General features: G+C 34.7%; 2 protein-coding genes across 3 annotated transcripts in view; one reads left to right on the top strand and one right to left on the bottom strand.

Moving 5' to 3' along the window:
- Positions 1-6,885, top strand: part of LOC125201222 (60S ribosomal protein L31-like) — a 66,246-nt gene extending 59,361 nt beyond the window's left edge. The window contains exons 1-2 of one of the 2 annotated variants that reach the window (XM_048099247.1): positions 5,156-5,311; positions 6,473-6,885. In XM_048099247.1, coding sequence (XP_047955204.1) covers positions 5,226-5,311; positions 6,473-6,752 — 366 coding nt within the window. In that variant the 5' untranslated portion in view covers positions 5,156-5,225 and the 3' untranslated portion in view covers positions 6,753-6,885. Of the gene's footprint in view, positions 1-5,155; positions 5,312-6,472 lie in introns of those variants that run through there. The other variant, XM_048099248.1, reaches the window with a different exon arrangement.
- A 13,268-nt stretch (positions 6,886-20,153) lies between these two features.
- LOC125215247 (60S ribosomal protein L36-2-like) lies at positions 20,154-21,407 on the bottom strand. The gene is made up of 3 exons (XM_048116612.1): positions 21,276-21,407; positions 20,443-20,642; positions 20,154-20,354 (listed from the first exon to the last, which is right to left on the bottom strand). The coding sequence occupies exons 1-3, from the start codon at positions 21,375-21,377 to the stop codon at positions 20,324-20,326; spliced, it is 333 nt and encodes a 110-aa protein (XP_047972569.1). The 5' UTR covers positions 21,378-21,407; the 3' UTR covers positions 20,154-20,323.
- Between the last annotated feature and the right edge of the window lie 991 nt (positions 21,408-22,398).

Genomic DNA, 22,398 nt, shown 5'->3' on the forward strand with positions numbered 1-22,398 from the left:
TACCGAAAAGAAACGTATCCATTACTATGGAACGGACGGAATATATGCTAACCAACTAAGAAATTAGAGCTTTATTATTACAATTCATGAACACATATTTGAACTAACTTAAACCTCTAACTATTAATTAGAGAAGCCTAGAAAAGACTAAGCTCAATTTTAAGTGCATTAGAATAATAAATTCTTCCCGTTCATCACAGTTGACCCCAATTAGGTTGGCTTACCCAATGATGCGCGTATGATAGGTTCCTCGTGACTGAAGTAGTGGCGGATCCAGGATCCTAAAACGAAAAGGACGAAATAAAATATATCAGAAGCTATCGGAGGGGGCGACAATGGTAGCGGATCTCCGGGAGGGGCGGTCGCCCCCTCCTGCCCGTTGGATCTGCCACTGCTGCGTAGCTGCACCCCATAAGAACAAAGAAGTCGAGCCAGCTGCGGATGTAGAATAAATTAGTGGTGGGGGCTCTACTATATATAAACTCCTTTAGGGCGTGTTCAGTTTGTCAGTTGACTCCTAAGGGTGTCTCCGGTGGCGCCCTTCCCACTAGCCCTTCCCATGCCACGTCAGCACTAGCCCTTCCCATTCCACTGCCACATCAACACTCGCTTCTGCACTTCCGTACATAAAATTAATAAATTCACAATTAAAATTAAAATTTACTAATTAAAATTTCGACACGTGCGTATTTATAGATTTTTTTTACGGCGAGTGGAAGGGCGCTGGTGGAGATACCCTAATGCAGGAATTGAGTTGGGATGTCAATAATGATGATGAGGAGGAAGATAATGGTAAAGGCAGGTGTTGAAGTATGTGGAAACTGCCCACTGCTCCATGGACCAATTCTTGATCGTGATTATTGATTCATCTTCAATAGCTGGTTTAGAGATGAGTTGAAGGAGGGTGAGGTTAAAGTGGGCAATTTGTTAAAATAGAAGGGATAAAACAGTCTTTTACGTTGTCAACATTGATGTGTGAACAGTAATTCGGGTTCTAATCTAGCACCGAAATCTTGAATACTAAACACAGACTTTGCTCACTCTATCTCAGCTCAACAGTAGCTCAAATCTTGACGTGCCTATATCTTGTGAATAGTGAAACAAGCAAGGTGAACACGCCATTAAACATAGACTAATTTGAAATAACACGAATTTTAATAAATTATTGTTAAAGTAAGAGAAATAAAAAAGACAAAATTGATTGGATTTTGTTAATGGATAATGAGACCACATTGTTAGTTAGAAAAAAAGTTACTACACTTATCTAGAATTGGTCTAAATTTAAGGGACGTCCCAAAATGATAAAATAAGTTTATTTTTAAGAGACAAATGAGGATAGTATTATACTACTACTATATGAGAAATAATATACTCTTAGTATCATTTGCTAGAGCATCTCCAATGGTCGGCTAGCGACAGCTAGCCGATTTTTCGCGGGCCGGGCCGATCGGGCTAGCCGAACCATTGAGGCGGCCGCCGTGAAATCGGCGAGCGGACCAGCCGTGGGCCGCAGCGACCGTCGGGCAGCCATTGGACGATGCGGCGTCTAAAGCCCGATCGGCTAACCCGCCATTAATGACGGCCCGATCGTCCAGCCGTGATTTTTGATTTTTTTTTAAAAAAAAAAAACCTATATAAAAGTCGATTTTTTTTTTTTTTTCATTTGCACCACTTGTTTTTATACGGAGTTCTCTCTCTCTAACTTTATGTACAAGGGCATCATCGAGCGAAGGGAGTAACGCTGGGTGGTAGCGGTGGTGGTAGTGGGTGGGGATGCCTTTGAGAGTACGAATCGGAGGATGAAACGCGAAAGGTTACGAATGCCTACCATGAACCGCGAGATGGAGCCTGGTGACATGCACGTATGGTGGAACGACGGGCGATACCTCGCCCTCCACGGGTCATCCACCGCCGAGCGGTGGATTGATCGGGATGCACTTGGCCGCCGCACATCAGCGCTATACGACGGCTTACTTTTCAGAAGTACCCGCGGTTTCCCGCCAACTGGCCAACGACAACCGGCATGATATAGGCTACTACTTGGCGGATGGGATATACCCTCGATGGCCGGTCTTTATGAAGACGATCAGGCAAACAAGTGATGAAAGGAAGGCCTACTTTGCGGAACGACAGGAGTCGGCGCGCAAGGACGTGGAGCGCGCATTTGGTGTACTCCAGTCTCGATGGGCGGCAATTAAGGGTCCAACGCGTTTGTGGGATGTCGGATGCGTTTCCCAGATAATGTACGCCTGCATTATCCTGCACAACATGATCGTCGAAGACGAAGGCGTACAACTGACTAGTTGGGCCAATGACGATGAAGCCGGTCCAAGCCACGGAACGGCCACCCCTAGCGTACGACGTGGGGTACCTCTCGATGATGCCGGCCGCCTCAAGGAATTTGCCGACATGCGCCAAGTGGATGCTCATATTCAACTCCAAAAGGATATAATTGAAGAGTTGTGGGCACGGAGGATTGCACGGCGATAGTTTTTTTTTCTTTATTATGTACCTTTTTAAATGTAATTTTTTTTTACCTATGTACCTTTTTTAAATGCAATTAATGAATTTTTCCTTATATGTCTCGTAAATTTAATTCCGTAATTTAATCGTAATTTTAATTCCGTAAATGTAGTATTTTTTGAATTATTTTTATTGCGGCTGGCCTATGGCTGGCCTAAATCTGATGTGGCAGGTGGATTTTTAGTGCTGCTGACGTGGCAGGGGGAGAAACTGCTGGCCGATTTCTGGCCGAAGTACCATTGGAGATGCTCTTAGCACCATACTCGTTTAGCAAACATTATTTCAGCACTATTACATCAAAGTTTAAAGACGTGTGGTGATATTTTAAAATAATATGAGCCAGAAAAGAAATTATGGCAAACTTTAGTAACATAAAATGCAGTTCTCACGTTTTATAATTCACTAGTATCACCCACGTGCGATGCACGGCCCATTTTCTTTAATTTAAACTTATTTTATACAATAAAATGATTTTATAAATTCATAAAAATATCATTGTATGAAATCTGAAATCATAAATACATAAAATAAAAAATAATTATTAAAAAATATAAAATCAAACAAAGGAAAAAAAAATAGCACATACCGAATGAGAAACAATATTATTATTTCAAGTTCTAAAATCACAAATTTATACAATAGCAATTTATTGTACCAATAAAAAGTCATATAACCAAATAAGTTTATAAACTAACAATTGCACACAAATCACATATCATTTAAATCAATTTTAGATCTATACTACAAAATATCAATCAAAAACACATGTCAATAAAAATAATGTATAAATATATATTAGAAGATAGCCAAATCGATCAAAATCATCAACAAAAATAAATCAAAATAGCATGGAATATACAATCGATATCAATATGCATGCATTTAGCCGGAAAAAAAAAACTAACTGGTTGCATACCCTAATAGTATACCCCGCATCGCTTACTTCCCGTGTAGCTGCCAAATATTCAAAATATCGATTCCAAGGCCCATTACTATCTTTCCCACCATGTCTCAAACCTATTATTTAGTACTTATTGAATTTACCTTTTATTACTTCCACAATAATAAATGATATCGAAATATGATACACTACTATAGTATAAATGTGTGTATATATGTTTATTCTAGCACTGTTGTATAAATGATATCGAAATATGATAAACTACTATAGTACTACAAAGAAAAATAGAAACTTTTATAATATAAATTGCTATATGTTATTTACCGTGTATGGTTAGCCGAACAGAGGACGGGCTAACCGATTTTTTTTTATTTTTCTATTGCACATTGCGTGAAGATATTGTAGACCTTGCAGATGATCACATTAGCCAGCAAAAATGAAGGAAACATCGCTGTGAACCCGAATCAACCATGCCACGAATGAATCATGGAAATGCAAAGGGAGAAACCAAAAATTCTTATGAAACCGCAATACCTGCTCATCAGTAATTCTACGCAGAGGCGAACCACCTCCAATGAGAGCATACCCTTCCTTGCTCTTGGGAGCTCTCAACGTTGAAATCAGCCGTGCCATGGGACGTTGAAGGAACCCGAACAACCTTGGAAGACGAATAATGTCCTGCAAGATGGCATAAAAAAATATATCAACCATCAAATAATAAAACCAAATAACATTAATTTATTTTACGATTTTTTTCGGAAATCATTGTCCTCTTAAATGTTTGAATTGTATATGACATATTAAATCTAAATCACAGTTATTAAACGTCCATGAAGTTAATAGGTTAGTGGGTAAATGATAATGAATGTCATTTGTTTAAAATTTATATCTTGTACTTTTTATTTTATATTCGTTAATTAATGCGATTTATTTGCTTAAAATTTATATCTTCTGCTTTTTATTTTATAATCGTTAATTAATGCGATTTATTTGCTTAAATTTTAGCTAAAAAACGTTTAATATGCTTACATTGATTAGAATTCAATTTTAAAATTAACTTAAATTCAAAATATTTATTCATTCTTAAAAAGTAATTTTTCATATTATAATAATATTACTATTACTTATTTCGGAGTCTTCTTCTCTAGAAAGTTGTGCGGCCAGATTTTTTATTTTCAACTTCAACTCATCCCCTCTTTATCGCAGAATTTCTGAGGATTTTGTCTTTAACAATAACTAGATTTATTATAAAAATACTAACTCTTCCTTTAAAAATATAAATTATTAGTTCATTCCTTATAATTGGCAATTTTATATTTATAGTAAATCTTTTTCATTCTAATAATATGAATTTTTTTATACACTAACAACATTTTAATAATTTTTTCTTCTTTTTCTACTTCACTGATCATGCATTAAAATCGTCAAGTTTAAAATAATTACTATATTTTTATGAGATGAATGTAATTTTAAACTTTCATACTTAAAAAACAAATCACATACTTCAAACTTAAAAAAAAATTAACGTTACTCACATAATTTAAAGGCTTGAAAATAAAAACAGCGAAAAATATAAATATTTTATTTATGGGAATTAAAACTTGAACAGTAGAGTGAAATCATTGAATAATCAAGCATTAGTTAGCAAATACAGATTTATTATCCCTGGTCGAATAAAAAGCCCACAAAGCCCATCAAGCCCATACGCAATAAAATGGAGTATATAAATGATAAATCTCGCTAGGGTTTTGTTTTCTTTGCAGACAAAAAGAAAGAGGCGATTAACCTTGAAGCTGCAACAATGGTGGAGAAGGTGAACAAGCCAAGGAAAGAGGAGGTTGTCTCCAGAGAATACACCATCAATTTGCACAAACGTCTCCACGGATGGTATAAAACGCTTCCCTCTATGAGATACGCACTATGCTCTCCGTATCTGGGCTATTTGCTACCTTTTTCAATGATCTTTTCAATCTCTAGATGTTTGTCGCTTAATTGCTGCTATTTTATCAGATTTTCAATAGTATTTATTTGCGATCAAATATGTCTGAAAATGATAGATGAAATGTTGCTGTTTCGATAGAGATTAATTTCTGCTTGAGTTTCGTATGCCTTTTCTAATCTGGATGGTGGTTCAAAATCAGTAATTCAAAGTATAGAAGTGCAGCAGAATCACATGAATTAAGAGAATATTAGAGTGAATTATAATTCATTTTATTTTAAGTAATTGTCTTTCTAATGAAAACTGATCATTAGTTATGGTAGATTTACTTTTTTGCTACCTGGTGAATATACTTGTTCAACTAAATACTAGCCCTGCATCTGCTTGTACTGCATAATTGTTTTTATTAGTTTTTGTTGAACTATATTTAGAGTTATATGCATGTGATAGTAGTATTTAACACTATAGTGAATATATCTTATTCTATGAAAAAACAGTCCTTGCTACATAGCATGCTGTTCCATCTTTGTAAAACTGGATTGAAATTTAGTCTTGTTGTTCAATGTGTTATATTGATTTTAGCATAGCTATGATGTTATAATCGATGTTGGTTCAAAGTCAGTAAGTCAAAGTATAGAAGCAGGAGAAGCACATGGATTAAGAGAATCATCAGTAATTTATTTATTTTAGTAATTGTTTTTTTAAATGAAAACTGATCACTAAATACTTTTTCAACTAAATACTAGCCCTGCATCTGTACTGTATAGTTGTTTTTATTAGTTTTTGTTACTCTATATTTAGAGTTATATGCAGGTGAGAGTATTTATTAGTACAACACTATAGTGAATTTAGGCTTGTTCTATCAAAAAACGGTCCTTGCTATATCGCATGCTGTTCTATCTTTGCAAAATTGGATTGAACTTCACTTATTGTTCAGTGTGTTATATTTACTTTAGCATTAGCTGTGATGTTATAATTGATCATATATTTACATACTGAAAATATGAGAATACAATGCTATAGTTAAACTGCTATATGTTGTTCGCTTGTTTTGAATTTAGTTGGTCTGATGGATTGTACTAATGACTGTCTTATTGAATTGTACTCAGTACCTTCAAGAAGAAGGCACCGAATGCCATCAAGGAGATCCGGAAGTTTGCCCAGAAGGCAATGGGAACAAATGATGTAAGGGTTGATGTCAAGTTGAACAAGCACATATGGAGCCGTGGAATCCGGAGTGTGCCAAGAAGGATCCGTGTTCGCATTGCACGCAAGAGAAATGACGACGAAGATGCCAAGGAAGAGCTCTACTCATTGGTCACTGTTGCAGAAATTCCAGAAGGTGGGTTGAAGGGATTGGGAACCCAAGTCATTGATGAAGAAGAGTGAAAATTCAAATTTTCTTTTGATAAGTCTTTGATTTACTAAAGTTATGCAGTTGGAAACTCATTTGTATTTTGGAATTTGGTATTCATTTCATAATACTAGTAACTGCCATTTTAATAGAACAAAATTCCTACTAGTAACTTGCAAAACTTGCAAATAAGTTTAATCTTGATTACGACTTTCAAGTTGTTTTTTGCTAATTTTTAGATGTAAAACTCATTTTGTTTTCCAAAAAAAAGTCCACACCACCGTTTTTCACTAGTAGTGTACTTAGGGTCGTTTGATACTACCTTTTACTACTGATTCACACTAGTTTCTGGTCAAACACAAATGTCTGATACAAAAAATGTGTTTCTCGCGGCCCGTGTAAATACATGCTTCCCAAAAAAGCCCGACACTTTTATCATGAATATCCCGATTATATTATCAGCATTCAGGCCAGGTATTTAAATCTGCATCAATTATCGTGTCAAGATTATATGAATAATTGACTTTACAGAGTGTTTATTTGGTGATTTCACGAAGATAGGATTATAATCTTTTGGGATATGTTTGATTTAATTGAATCAGTTAAAACCATTATGCACGATTTTAATTTGAATTATTTGCTAAATGATGCAAATTGTATCCAGATTGGTTTAATTGATTTAGTTTTAGATTTTTGAGTTTTTCGGCGTTCAGCAAGATCTTCCAAGAAGCAGGCTTGAGCGGGAACTAGAGTAAAAAAAAGCGGCAATGCAAATGAGGAGAAAACCCAATCTATATTTTAGGTCAATATGAGAGCAAATAAGGTAGAAGCAAATTAGATTGAGGTTAAATATGTAAAGTAACAAGTCAGTAGTACAATGTCTTGTCTCAGACGGTGCTCTATCAAACATATGTGAATGAAACCAGGTAAAGGTTGTTTCTTGGTCAAAGTCAGGAGGAGCTTGATTATAATCTTAAATATTTTCTTGAGAATATATACATGGTAAAAGTATCAAATATATGATAAAATCTTTCACTATTGATTTACATTCGTGTCTATCAATTTATTCCATATTTGAAAATGGACTCTAAGCAATTAGAGTTTTATTGTGTTTTTAGTAACAATTCACAAACACATATTTGAGCTAACTTAAACCTCCAATCTGAAGAATTGTCTTTTACTAGTATTTAGCCTCATATATACTTGAACTAACGTAATACTATAATTTAGGGTTTAGAATAGAAGCATTAAGTATTTGATTGAACTATAATTTACTGCTTAAAAGAGAAGCATTAAGTATAATTTACCGGAAAGGATCTCATGCTCCACTCCTCATCCACCTCTCACAATCAAATAAAATAATATTATAACTATGAGCAATTTTAATAAGTGTAGATGGATTATTTTATTTGATTGTGAGAAGTGGATGAGGAGTGGAGCAGGAGATCCTCTCCGATAATTTACTGCTTAAAGAAGAAGCATTAAGTATATGACTGAACTAACTTAAACCTACAATTTATAGTCCAAGCTGAACTTAAGTGCATTAGAATAATAGAGTTCTTTCAAAACATCGTTAATAACTGTGTTGGATTATTTAATCCAATTAATTTTCTATTTGCATTATTTAGAAACTGAATTCACATATATAAAATGAGAAATAATACCTATATATCAAGTTCTAAAATCTAAACTCACAAATGTATATTACTATACTAATAAAAACTCATATGATCAATTAAGTTTCGATTCTAAAAGTTGAACATATTAATAAAAACAATTTCGATTTGTACTAAAAAAAGATCGATCAGAAACACACGTTGATTACAATTTAATGTTGAATGAAAGAAAAATGGAGCAATTATTGATGTATGTGTTAGGTGCATGATTAACGTTTACTAAATTACATGTGTTAATTTACTGCTCCCTCCGTCCCCCGAAGATGACCCATTTTCCTTTTTCGTCCGTCCCAATTAAGATGACCCCTTTATTATTTAGGAAATATTTAAAATACTCAATAATCATTTCCCTCTCTTACTTTATTCATCTCTCCTACTTTTAAACACCCAACAACTTTTTCTTTCACTTACTTTTTTGCATCTCTCCTACTTTTAAACATCAAAAACCTTTAATCTCTCTTACTTTATTCATCTCTCATACTTTTAAACACTCAACAACTTTCTCACTCCCTTTTTAAACACTTTGAAATTAATATGCATAAAATCTCGTGCCGTCTCAAGAAGGGGTCATCTTCATTGGGACGGAGGGAGTACTATTTAATAAATTTATTAGTAGAGATAATTTTTTGTTTTGGATATATATCTCTTGTGTTTATTAAATATAAATACGGCTCACTATATTCTATGTTTTTTTAATTTTCAAAACATCTATACAATATATAAAAGGGGAGTTTTGGGAATATTCACATGATTGTCATTATGAAATTTTTGTAATATTAATGATTTTTTTTTATCAGTAATATGTTGATACTTCACGGAATCATGGGAGCAGTTCTGGATTAGTGGAATGGTGGATGTCATAGATGGAACTACTTCTAATCCACTTAAACTTGAGGTCACTCCAATAAATCTATAATTGAAATGCTATGTGCAGAACAGGTTTTGCTTTAGAAAAACCCGGTAAAAATTCCTTTTTTGATCTGCGCGTGTGTGTTTTGAGCTTTAAAATCATATTTTCTGTTGAAATTGCAGTTTAACTATTGAGATTAGGGATTTAATAGGATGCATGTTTTCAAGGTAGTTTGAATTGTGGTAAATTGAACATATGTTATCAGTGAAAGGAAATGAGCTAGAATTAGATTAATATGGATTAAGTAATTATTGTTGGGCTATCTATCTATACATATATAAAAGCCGAGTTTTAGGCTTCGTATTGAATATATATATAAGTTTTGGGTGCCGTTACAATTAATTTAAATTTGAAATCCTATACGGCAGTTTCATATGTATAAATGTAATCCACTGTGGAGTAATTAATTTTTTCAAGCGGTTAAACATTTATAGGGTTATTATATAGCAGGATTAATTTTCATGCGTTTAGAGCATTCAGTCAAAATATTAATTTTGATTAGTTTAATAACATTAAATGCACACATGACTAAAACGCATGATTGGAAATTTTTGTAGTAGTAATTGAAAAGTTCCTGATTATTGGGTTTAATGTGTGATAATGTTTTGAAACCATCACTAATGTTACGTCACAATCATGTAGATCAATTCCCCACGTCAAATTACATGTAACAACATGCAAAGAAATTAAGAAAATAATTAAAAGAAATCTCTTGTGGGAATAATGGCGTGAGTAGTGGAAGGTATTCATGGGAGTCTTTTTTCACTTCGAGTAACCTTCGTTGTCTTAATTTTGTGGTTTGTAGTGTGTTAATTTCAATGACCTTCCATGTACTTATTTTGTGGCTATAAAAGGCATGGAGTTGTAGATGTATTACACATCAACAAAAGCATTCTATTATTTCTCAATCTCTCTACATTTTAGTGTGTATTTCAGAATCATTGTATTCCATTGTTTTTGGAGCTCAATCAATTTCGTCCGTGCCTAGCGGATTTGAGGTACTTCTATATGCTAAGAGAGTTTATCTTTGAAACAATACGTCAATTCGAGAGCACTAGCCACGATATAATTTGTCTTGCAGAAAGAGGATTTCTCGACTCGACTAATCATAGTTTGGTTTATTTTATTATTTTCATTGTGATTTCTATTCTACGCATTTATTATACTAGTTTTTTTCTTCGATTGTAATAGTTAGAATGTCGCCTGTATAATTTTATCTCAAATGTGATTCTTATTGTGGGACAGAATAAAATGCCAAAATGTGACCTTCATTGTGGGACAGAGAGAGTATTATTTATTACAGTAAATAATGTAATAAATAATAGTATTTAATTATTTATGTGAATGGTGTTTTATACTAATTTTTTTTTTTTTTTTTGTATAATTTGACCTTTCAGAAATTGATATATATTCTTTAATTTAATTTAAGGTTTATTATCAAAAACAATGTTAGCGTGTCGTAATATTTGTGAATTTGCTTATTTTTTCATTATTTTGTATATATATCTTGAGTGAGATAGAGGAAGTAGTATATTTGATGTTTTGATTCTTTCTTTTCATTATTCAGTTATGAAAAATGTTTGGGTCGTGCATTGCACGTGGGTGGATACTAGTAATTATAATAGTCCATAAGTCCAACAATCATGGAACCCTAGTGACTCTTCATCTATATAATGGTTATTTATTCTCCGTTGTGGGGCATGAGAAATAACGTATTATTAGAGAGAAAATACGTAAAGCTTTGTAGAGAGAATTCATAGCATTCTTCAACAATTGTACCGGGATAGTTCCTGCATCGGATTGGATTGCACGTGGACCTCGATAGTAGTGGATTCAACTTGCAGGATTCAATCGTAGAAGAAAACAACACAAGTAAGATTTAATTCCGTTGTGTTTTACATGCTCTACTTGCATATGATTATGAATCTAGATCTGTTATTCTTGTATGCAATTTTCGTTGCGCTCATTAGATGAATACAAGAATTCCCAACAATCAAAAAGGAGGGGCTGCCTGATATGGGTATGTATCACCGTTATCTTTTTTCCTTGAATGCCAACAACCTCTGGTGTGTGGCCTAATACAAAGAAATGGTTTTTCCATGTAGTCGTGTGGAATCCGTGGGAGAAGAAGTCGAAAGCAATGGCAGATTTTGGCGACGAACAATATATGTAGATGCTATGTGTGAATGCACCAGCAATAGAGAAGAACATCACCCTGAAACCAGGAGAGGAGTGGACGGGTAGAGTCGAGCTTGCAGCTGTGCCTTCAAGATTCTGCTGCGATGAACTTGAACCTCATCTCGACTACTTTTGATGTTCGACTTGTGATTGTTCGTTCCTTCGTTTACTCAATTTTGTTTCAAGTGAATTATGTGTGGTGTAGAGGTATTTGAGCCGTCGGGGTCGTGTCCTTCGTTCTTGAGTATAACCCGTGATTGATCTCATGAGTTGCAGGGAATGGTAATGCAGCAAAGAGAGAAATCATGGTTTGCATCTTCCCTTAGATCAAGAGTGCAGTATGTTGCTTGAACCTAAATCCTTTTCTTCAGTGCTCAAGTCAACAAGCTCTTTTGCATGAAGAGGTTGAGCAAAACCGGTTTGAAGCACTTTCTTCTTTTCACTAACTTTTTGAAGCCCCATCACTTGAAATGACAGTCGATCAGTAATTGACTTGAAAGGTTTAGTCTGATCTTTATGCTCATAGCTTTCATTTTCTTTCATGCTCGAGGGAAATGTTGAATCAATCCCTGCTCTCATACCCTCATTGATGTCTACCTTTATATATGAAGTCTATGTTGGACTTTGGCAATGGATCCCATTTAATTTTGTGTTCTCTCCCTGTCGCACCTTCGTTTTCATGTTCTTGATCCTTTTTTTCTTCTGATCATCACCTGCAAAGATGAGATCTGCATTGGCACCTACGAAGCCAAGATCAGTAATTGACTCGAAAGTTTTAGTGATGCATGTCTGATCTCTCTGCTCACAGCCTTCATTTTCTTTCACATTCGATGGTAATGTTGAATCATTCCCCTGTCTTGTGCCCTCATTGATTTCTACCTTCGTATGTTCATCGTAAGTTGTTGTAGCAAGTCCATGTTGCTCTTTCTCGGCAATGACTTGTGTTCTCTTTCTCTGTCTTTGTCTCACCTTCGTTTTCTTGTACTTGATCTTTTTTTCTCTTTCTCTTGATCTTTTTGCTCAGAACATCCATTTTCTTTCACACATTGATCATAAGATGTGTTAGCAAGTCTATGTCGGTCTTTCTCGGTCATTAATTCCATAATGTTTTTCTTTCTCGGTCTCTTCCTCTTCTGCTTATTCTTGATCATCTTTTCCTCTTGATCTTTATGCTCATCATACCAGTCTCCCTCTTTGGATCCTTTCATTGGAGCAGTTGATGCATTTTGCCTGCTCCTATTTGACCCCCATCAGGTTCACACACATTCTTATGATTATATATGTGATTAAGTGGAGTGAGTGGGAGATTTTACTATTCAAATTTGGTTTAAACGGTTGATTAAAATTCCAAATAAAAATATTTTTTGTCCTTTCATCAATTACATGTGGGGTGAATTGTTCGATTGTGTACTTTCATGGTGTGGAGAATGCTCGAATAACTCAACTCTTGGAAAACAGAGGGAAAAGCTTTTAAATACATGTTTAAATCCTGACCCTTGATTTGTTTTAGTTGATGGATTGCATTGTAGCCGTTGGATCAACTATTAGTTGATGAATCTGTTTTGCCCCTTTTCTTTTCTAATTAGGGCTCGGTTCTAAAACAGAGAGATATTCTTCAGTTGTAAATTCTCATCTTGTTCAATAAAAATTCTCTCGAGAGTTTCTCCATTCTTCTTGATTTTCTCGCAATTCGATCTAAATTCTAACAATTGGCGCCGTCTGTGGGAAGCACGGGCAATCGGATTTTGTTGCGTTCTGGAATCGAACTTGCGGGCGGATATGGCTTCAAGATTCGAAGCTGAGAGGTTCACCGGGAAAAATGACTTCGGTCTATGGCAGATGAAGATGCGCGCGATGCTCATTCAACAAGGGCTATCGGCGGCGCTTGATGAGGAGGATGAGAAAGCTCCGACGGATCTTAATGAGAAGGCAACTCAAAAACGAGCTGAGGTTATGGCAAAGGCGCACAGTGTTGTGATTCTGTGTTTGGCCGACAAGGTTCTAAGGGAGGTCGCGAAGGAAAAGACAGCGGCCGGAATCCTCAAGAAATTAGAGAGCCTGTATCTCACCAAATCCCTCGCGAATCGCCTATGTATGAAACAAAGGCTATACTCATATAAATTCTTGGAAGATAGGAGTGTAACGGAGCAACTGGAGGATTTCAACAAGGCTATCGATGATCTTGAAAACATCGATGTTACCATAAGCGATGAAGATAAGGCCATACTTCTACTCAACGCCTTGCCCATATCTTATGATCACCTCCGTGATGCGATGATATATGGAAGGGGGGGAACCATCACTTTCTTGGAAGTACAGTCTGCACTTAGAGCTAAGGAGTTGCAGGCATCTGGTACAAAAGAAGTTGATGCCGCCTTCGAAAGCTTGAATATAAAGGGGTTTAGAGGCAAGAAGGGTTTCAAGAAGAAGAATGAGGGGCCTAAACCTTCTGGAACTGATCAGAAAGAGAGCAGGGTATGCTTTTGGTGTAAAAAGCCCGGGCATCTCAAGAAAGACTGCTTCGGCTGGAAAAAGAAGCAGGCAACTTCAGGTAATCTCAACACAAGCACCTCTGACTGTGTTGAAGAAATCGATGCAGCAGAGGCCTTAAATGTAATGGAGACTATAGATGGTGCCTCTTGGATCATGGATAGCGGTTGTAGATTCCATATTTGTCCCAATTTGGACTGGTTTGAACAAATTGGAGATGCTTCTGGCACAGTGACTCTTGGCAACAATCAAGTGTGCAATATCAAAGGGATTGGATCTATCAGGTTAAAGATGCAAGATCAAACTATAAAATTGCTCAATGATGTCGGGTACATTCCAGAGGTTAAGAGAAACTTAATATCATTGGGGTCATTGGAGTTAAAGGGTTACAGCTTCTCTTCATCTGGTGGAAAGATGCTGGTTAAAAAGGGGGATAATGTCACTATGTCGGCTCAAAGAAGAGGCAGTCTCTACTACCTCTATGCTTCTGTTGTAAGAGTTCAGAGGGATCAGATTAATCTTGTAAAGCCAGCAAGCATCAAATTGTGGCATCAAAGGCTTGGTCATCCAGCAATAGGAAGCATAAAGGAGCTGGTGAAGAAAGAGATTATCTCTGCTGATGTGACACATGACATTCTACCATGTCAGGACTGCATCAAGGGAAAGGGAAAGAAGCTCCCATACCCCACTGGTAATCACAACTCTTCCTCTCCACTTGATTATATACATAGCGACTTGTGGGGGCCTACATCAGTGAACACTATAGGAGGGGGTAGATATTATATGTCCTTCAGTGATGATTATTCTAGAAAAATATGGGTGTATATTTTGAAGGAAAAGTCAGAAGCCTTTGGGAAGTTTAAGGAGTGGTGTACTGAGGTTGAGTTAGAAAAAGGATGCAAGGTGAAATGTCTTAGAACAGGCAATGGGCTAGAATATCTATCTAAGGAGTTTGATCAGTTCTGTAAGGAGAGAGGTATTAAAAGGCACAGAACAGTCCCTATGAATCCTAAGCAAAATGGAGTGGCAGAGAGGGCAAATAGAACTATTGTTGAAAGAATTAGATGCATGCTTTTCTCTTCAGGGCTGGGAAAAAAGTTTTGGGGGGAAGCAGCCTCTACTGCTGTATACTTACTGAATAAATGTCCATCATCTTCTATTAGTGGTGATACACCGGATTACATATGGTATGGAAGGCATTCAAGTTACTCTAATTTGAAAACTTGTGGTCGTAAGACTTTTGCTCATGTGAGGCAAGGGAAGCTGGATCCTAGAGCATTGATGTGTGTGATGCTAGGATATCAAAAGGGGGTCAAAGGTTATAGGCTTTGGTGTATAGAGCCTGGAAATCACAAAGTGATAATTAGCAGAGATGTGATTTTTGTAGAAAGTGACATGCCTTACCTGAATAGAGGAAGTACTTCTGATGGGTTGAGAATTGTTGCCACTGATAGCAATGATTTTGAGGTAGAGTCTGATACAGATGGTGGTTTAAGCCAAGGTCAAGATGCTCATGAAGTTGGGGCTGAGACAGGGGAGTTGGATGTTGATAGAGATGTTGACTCAGAAACTGATTCAAGTCAGCAAGGTGATGCATCTGAGGATCTGAGAATCTGGCAGTTGACCAGAGATAGAGCCAAGAGAACATCAAAAAATCCCAACAGATTATCTGACTCTGAGATGGTATTCTATGCTTTGAATATTGCAGAACAACTTGAGCTTGAGGAGCCACTGACTTATAAAGAAGCTATGGCTAGCAAGGAATGGGATAAATGGCTGATAGCAATGAATGAATGAAGAGATAGATTCATTAATGAAAAATAAAACTTGGAATTTGGTAGAAAAGGTGGAAGGCAGGAAGCTGATATCTTGTAAATGGATCTTCAAGAGAAAATTGGAGGCAGATGGTTCTATTAGATTTAAAGCTAGGCTTGTTGCAAGAGGTTTCAGTCAAGAGTATGGGATAGACTACAATGAAGTCTTCTCACCTGTAGTCAAGCATAGCTCCATCAGGATGTTGCTGTCAGTTGTAGCCAAAAACAATTTGGAGCTTGAACAAATGGATGTGAAAACAACTTTCCTAAATGGGGAGCTAGAGGAGTCCATATTCATGGTTCAGCCTGAAAGATTTGTTGCACCAGGGGAAGAGATGAAAGTGTGCAAGCTGAATAAGAGTCTTTATGGTCTCAAACAGGCTAGTAGACAATGGCACATGAAGTTCAATTCACATATGGTGGCCTGTGGTTTCACTAGATCTAAATATGATTCTTGTGTCTATCTTAAGAAAAGAGGTGGAGTACCAGTGGCATATCTACTATTATACGTAGATGATATGCTCATTGCAGGTTCTTGTAAGAAAGAGGTGGAGCAAGTAAAGGAGGATTTGAGATCAGCATTTGACATGAAGGATCTTGGACCTGCAAAGAAAATTCTTGGCATGAATATTGTCAGAAACAGAAAGCTTGGATACATATGGCTGGGGCAGACTGATTACATTGTGAGAATGCTGAAAAGGTTTAAGATTGATACTATGAAAGAAGCAGCTACTCCTTTAGCTCAACATTTTAGATTGTCAGTTGATCAGAAGCCACAAAGTGAGAAAGAAAGGAAAGAAATGGAGCTTATCCTATATGCCAACATTATAGGCAGTGTAATGTATGCCATGATCTGTACCAGACCTGACATTGCTCAGGCTGTGAGCTTAACTAGTAGATTTATGTCTGATCATGGAAGGGAGCACTGGTCAGCCCTCAAATGGCTGCTGAGATATCTGAAAGGATCAGCAAATTTGGGAATTATGTATGGTGGAAACAATGGCTGGAATGGGGATGCTCTGATGGGTTTTTCTGATTCGGATTTTGCAGGCAATGTGGATAATAGGGAGTCCCAGTCAGGTTATGTATTTACCATGTTTGGATCAGCTATCAGCTGGAAGTCCAACCTCCAGAATGTTGTTGCATTATCAACAACCGAGGCTGAGTACCTTGCATTGACAGCATCAATTAAAGAGAGTTTCTGGATAAAGGGTTTAGATGCAGAGCTTGGAGTTGTCCAGAAATCTATACCTATTGGTTGCGACAATAACAGCGCGATTTGCCTTGCAAAGCACCAGGTCTTCCATGAACGAAGCAAGCATATAGATGTGCGCTTGCATTTTATTAGAGAGAAGATAGAGGAAGGTGAAGTTGAGGTATTCAAGGTGGATACTGCTGTCAACCCAACTGATATGTTGACTAAAGCATTGCCAAGGGAGAAGATTGGTTTGTGCAGGAGATTGATTCTTTTGCAGGAGAAGGTTGGAGTTGTTTGAGCAAGGTGGAGATTTGTGGAGAATGCTCAAATAACTCAACTCTTGGAAAACAGAGGGAAAAGATTTTAAATACATGTTTAAATCCCGACCCTTGATTTGTTTTAGTTGATGGATTGCTTTGTAGCCGTTGGATCAACTATTAGTTGATGAATCTGTTTTGCCCCTTTTCTTTTCTAATTAGGGCTCGGTTCTAAAACAGAGAGATATTCTTCAGTTGTAAATTCTCATCTTGTTCAATAAAAATTCTCAGAAGAGTTTCTCCATTCTTCTTGATTTTCTCTGGGTCTCATCTTATGTTTTGCTCTATGCATGAATGTTTTAATACATATTGATTATTGATTTTGTGTATTGCAAATTGATTTTGTTCCTTATTTTATTGTAGTTTTAGGTGAGGCGGATGGCTTTAAAGATGACAAACGAGTTATTTTATCAATGCGTTATGTTGGAGAGTGACAGAATTGTGAAGAATTGAAGGTTTAAGTTTAAAATAATGAGATTGATTTTAATTTTAAAGTTAATATAGTGTATAAAGAAGTTTTTAAAATAATGAGTAATTATCCATTGTGTTTAATTCTTTATTGTGATAGATTTTTATCTTCTGTTCATAATTTCAAGCTCAAAATTAATCCTCATAAACCTGACTTTTAAATGTTTCTTTTGCAATTGGTTTCGTTGATTTTTGACTTACGAGTCAATTCGAATGATTTTCCAAAGTTAGTGCTTTCTGCCATGATTAGTAACTGGAAATTGTAAAACATGATTCTGTTGATTTTTTTTGGACGACAAATTTTGGCCACTTCAATCGTTTAGGGGTGAAAAAGATGAGTTACTCTTTTCCAGGCTTATTTTTAATTTCTACTGATCATTTTTTTTCTTTTACTTCATGATTTAATATTTAAACATTATAGTATGTGATTTGTTTCAAATTTATTATGTTTCAATGTTGATTTGTATAGATCTTTGATTATCATATAACTAAAATTGTTACTCATAATGTTTATTGTTAATATTCATTTTAATTTTATTTAATTAATTTAAAATTGAATATTAATTAATTTTTAAAAATACATTATCTGTGCATAGCACAGATAAAAGTTAGTTTTTAAAATTTTCAAAACATATATGATAAAAGTTAGTATAAATTTATTATATCAATGTTGAGATTTATAATCTTAACTATTTTCAGCATGCGCTTAATTTTAGTATTTTTCAACAAAAGAAATTTTTTATTTGTGATTATACTTATTATATGTTCAATTTCTATATTTTGATTTATAATTGATTTATTAAATATACCATTAAAGGTTTATATTTTTAACTATGCATATAATACAATGCTACTGTATTTTGTTTTTCTATCCGTGCTTTTAATAAATCTTTTATAAAATATTAGTGGTAATTAAAAAAATTAATTATTTTCTAACATCAGTAATTTCTTCCTTGTTTTTTTGGCGGTGCTCTGCCTCCCTCTCTTGATCTTTTTAAACATTTCTCTGTTCTCTATTCGGACGCTCTGTTAAGAAAATTTATGCATTCCCTTTCTCATTCTGGACAATAGAATTTTTTTTCTTTTTATTGAATAGGAGAAACCAGTAGGTGGGTGTCAAAATTTAATCAAATACTCCCTCCGTTCCATTAAAGTTGACTCATTTTCCTTTTTGGTTTGTCTCAACCAAGATAACCCATTAAAACAAATGGAAACACATTTGTATCTATTGTATTCCATCTCTCTTACTTTACTCTTTCTACTTAACACACAAAATAAAATTGCATAAAATCTCGTGCCGCACAAGAAAGATGTCATCTTCCTTGGGATGGAGGGAGTAATTTTGTTTATAAAGTTTACTCATTAAAAATTACTCTCAAACAAAACCCAAAAAATACCAACTGAAGGAGTGAGAAGAAATACTCGGTACTATTGAAAAACAGTTAATCATGAATCTACAGAATTTGATAATAGATTGAAAAATACATGTGAGGAGACAGAAAAAATACACCAGTCGCTTGCAATAGCTCAAATTAAGTCCTTCAGCATATCAAGTCTCACATCAAATATATCGATACAAAGACAAATATGGCATGTGTAATTGTGCGCAATAATAGGAATATAAACAAACAAAATTAATAATAAATCACTAAATTAACAAAATTTAATACTAAGACAAATATGGCATGTGTAATTGTGCGCAATAATAGGAATATAAACAAACAAAATTAATAATAAATCACTAAATTAACAAAATTTAACAACAATAATCACACTATAATATCCACCTCATCTTCCTCACTATTAATTTAATTATTAAAAAATATATTGAACTATAGTTTTAAATAGTATTTGATTTCACGACCTCTATTCAATAACATGGGAGGTTCAAACGAGTTGTTTAATTAAACATACAATCTTAATGCAAAGATCAGTAATTGGTTTTTGCTAATACTATAAAATATGGAGCAATAAACAACACAAAACAACATCAAAATGAGCAATAAACTCATAGCTGATGAGTGTTCCAACCAAAAATGATTTTTTAATAATTACTAGCATTAAAAGTTTGTAAATACTCTCCGTCCCAAAAAATTTGTCACCATTAATCCAGCATGAATTTTTAAGGATGGAGGGAGTACTACATTTTAGAAATGATATAGCAGGCAATCAGCGACTACCCGAAAAATATTTTAGAAATGATATATCGAACAATCAGAGACTACCCGAAAAATTATACAAGCCGGTTATTATGGGCAATTAATTTTTTGTTTATTTTTTATTTTTACCTAAATTATTTACTAAAATAATATAAGTACCATCTTTCTGTAAAACCCATTGTAAAAAAACTGTCATATAAGCTTAAGTTAAACTGCTACTTGCATATATAAAACCATACAAAATTTTCATTTCCAAGTACTATGAAAACAAGCATCAGAGAAGATAGTACTGAAAAAGTAAAACCAGAATGTGTCACATTTATGCAAGTCATTAGCAAAATACATCAAAGGATGTCCTAATCAACTCTGACAAAAATTAGATCCAAGAGCAGTTCTCTATTTCTTCTTCTCACCACCACCAGCAGCCCTGCTCCAACAACAAAGCAGAATAAGAGATACAATTACCACAGACAGAAACATTATTTCAACATTCCTTTTAAAGATAATTAATTCACCTCATCTTTCGGAGAGCGCCAGACATCTCCTCTCTCTTCCTCTTTGCCCTCTTGTGGGTGCCCAACTTTCTCTTGGCTACCTTCAAAGCACGCTTGTCCTTCCCGACTTTGAGAAGCTCAGTGATCCTTTTCTCATAAGGTGCAAATCCAGCAACTTCTCTGATAAGGCTCCTCACAAAATGCACTCGCTTGCTTGTTTTCTGTATTAAAAAATAGGTTTGAGCATAAACAAGTTGAAAGACCAACTGGAACTACCTAAAGCAGGGAAATGGATTCTCTGCACAATCAATCAGACAAAAATCATTCCTATACAAAATGTGTACATTCCAAAACTTAATCGAAATAAAAAAATTGCCAACTATCACACGCATCTAAATCGGTTCCTCCTTCGAATATCTCAAATCTCTGAATCAGCTCAAAGAGTTCGTGTATCACTGAATTAGTGTGTAAACTATACATCAGAGTAAGGCAGCATTCGGATTTGAATAACTAAACATTAGCAATCAAAATTCCTGACTAAATTATTGACTATAAGTTCAAAGAGCACATGTATCAGTAAGCGCATCAGAAAACAACTTTTGAATTTGAGTACTAAATTTGAGCATAATGAATCAGTGGCTACATTTGTTAGTGGCTATGATTCTAGCAAATGAATCAGTAATGTGCGTATATTTAAATATTATCTTTCAGTAGCCAATTAAAATCACAGATTAAGAATTGCAAAAACAAAAGGAGCAAGTAAGAAGATGACACAATTTCAGGAATTAGATAAAAATTACTTAAAATAAATAGCGCTGGTATGAAATTGCAATGAGAAAAGGCATAAAACTCACCCCTTTCCTGTCTGAGGGGCGCGGCGCTAGCTCCTTTGGGGTAACGACATGACCTTTCTTCAACCCCACAAAGATACCACTGTTTTGCTGCTTTGGAGCCATGGAGAAGATGGAGAAAGAATAGGTGAACAAGTTTTTAACCTAATTATAGTTAGTGGATTTGGGCTTCGATTTGCATGAGTAATGGGCTTTCTAATTAACTCTGAATAGTTAGTACATGATTAGTGGGCTCTTTTAAAAATGAGCCCAATTTAGTTCATTTAATTTATGTACAAAAACAAATGAATGGGTGAGAATAAAAGCATGAAAATAGTTTTATTTTCTTCTTTCGGACATATAAGTATGATTTACTTGTGCTTTAATTTAAGTGTAACCTTGTGCCATGCAAAAATAAAGTAATATTTGCCTAATAATATACAACAAAATAATCATGCATCTAGTAAAAAAATTGGCAAAACTATCCAACGCATTACATTATTTATAATAATGAATTGGCAACATACATTCTTAAGTCCTTATACTTTAATCAAAATGTTCATTAGGTCCTCGTACATTTTTTTCGTTTTAATAGGTCCTTATACCTTTCTCATAAATTTCATCACATCCTCGTACAATTTTTTCGTTTTAGTAGGTCCTTATATGTTGATTATAACTTGTATTAGGTCCTTATACATTATTTTTTTAAGATATTCTTTTACTTTTATCTTAGATACTAATTTATATTTAATTAAATTTAATGAACTTTTTAATTTTATTATTCAACTTATCTTGTGATTATAAATATTCAGGAAAACGTATCTTTCAATATAAATATAAATAATCAATTGAAAATTCAGATAGTTATTCTAAAAAAAACTTCGATTTTAATCTTCAATCATCACGGTTAATCTTTTTATTATTCTCTACAACTTATTGAGATTATTGGATAACAAGATGATATTTATAGACTATGCTAAGCTAAATAATGGATTATTAAAAAGTTTATTAAGTTTAATTAAATTTATATTATTATCCAAGATAAATGTAAAAAGGTCCCTAAAATAAAAGATTGTACAAGGACCTAATGAAAATTATGATATAAGTATAAGGACCTACTAAAACGAAAAATTGTACGAGGACATGA

This window comes from Salvia hispanica, chromosome 1, assembly GCF_023119035.1.
Source record: "Salvia hispanica cultivar TCC Black 2014 chromosome 1, UniMelb_Shisp_WGS_1.0, whole genome shotgun sequence".
Taxonomy (NCBI): Eukaryota; Viridiplantae; Streptophyta; class Magnoliopsida; order Lamiales; family Lamiaceae; genus Salvia; species Salvia hispanica.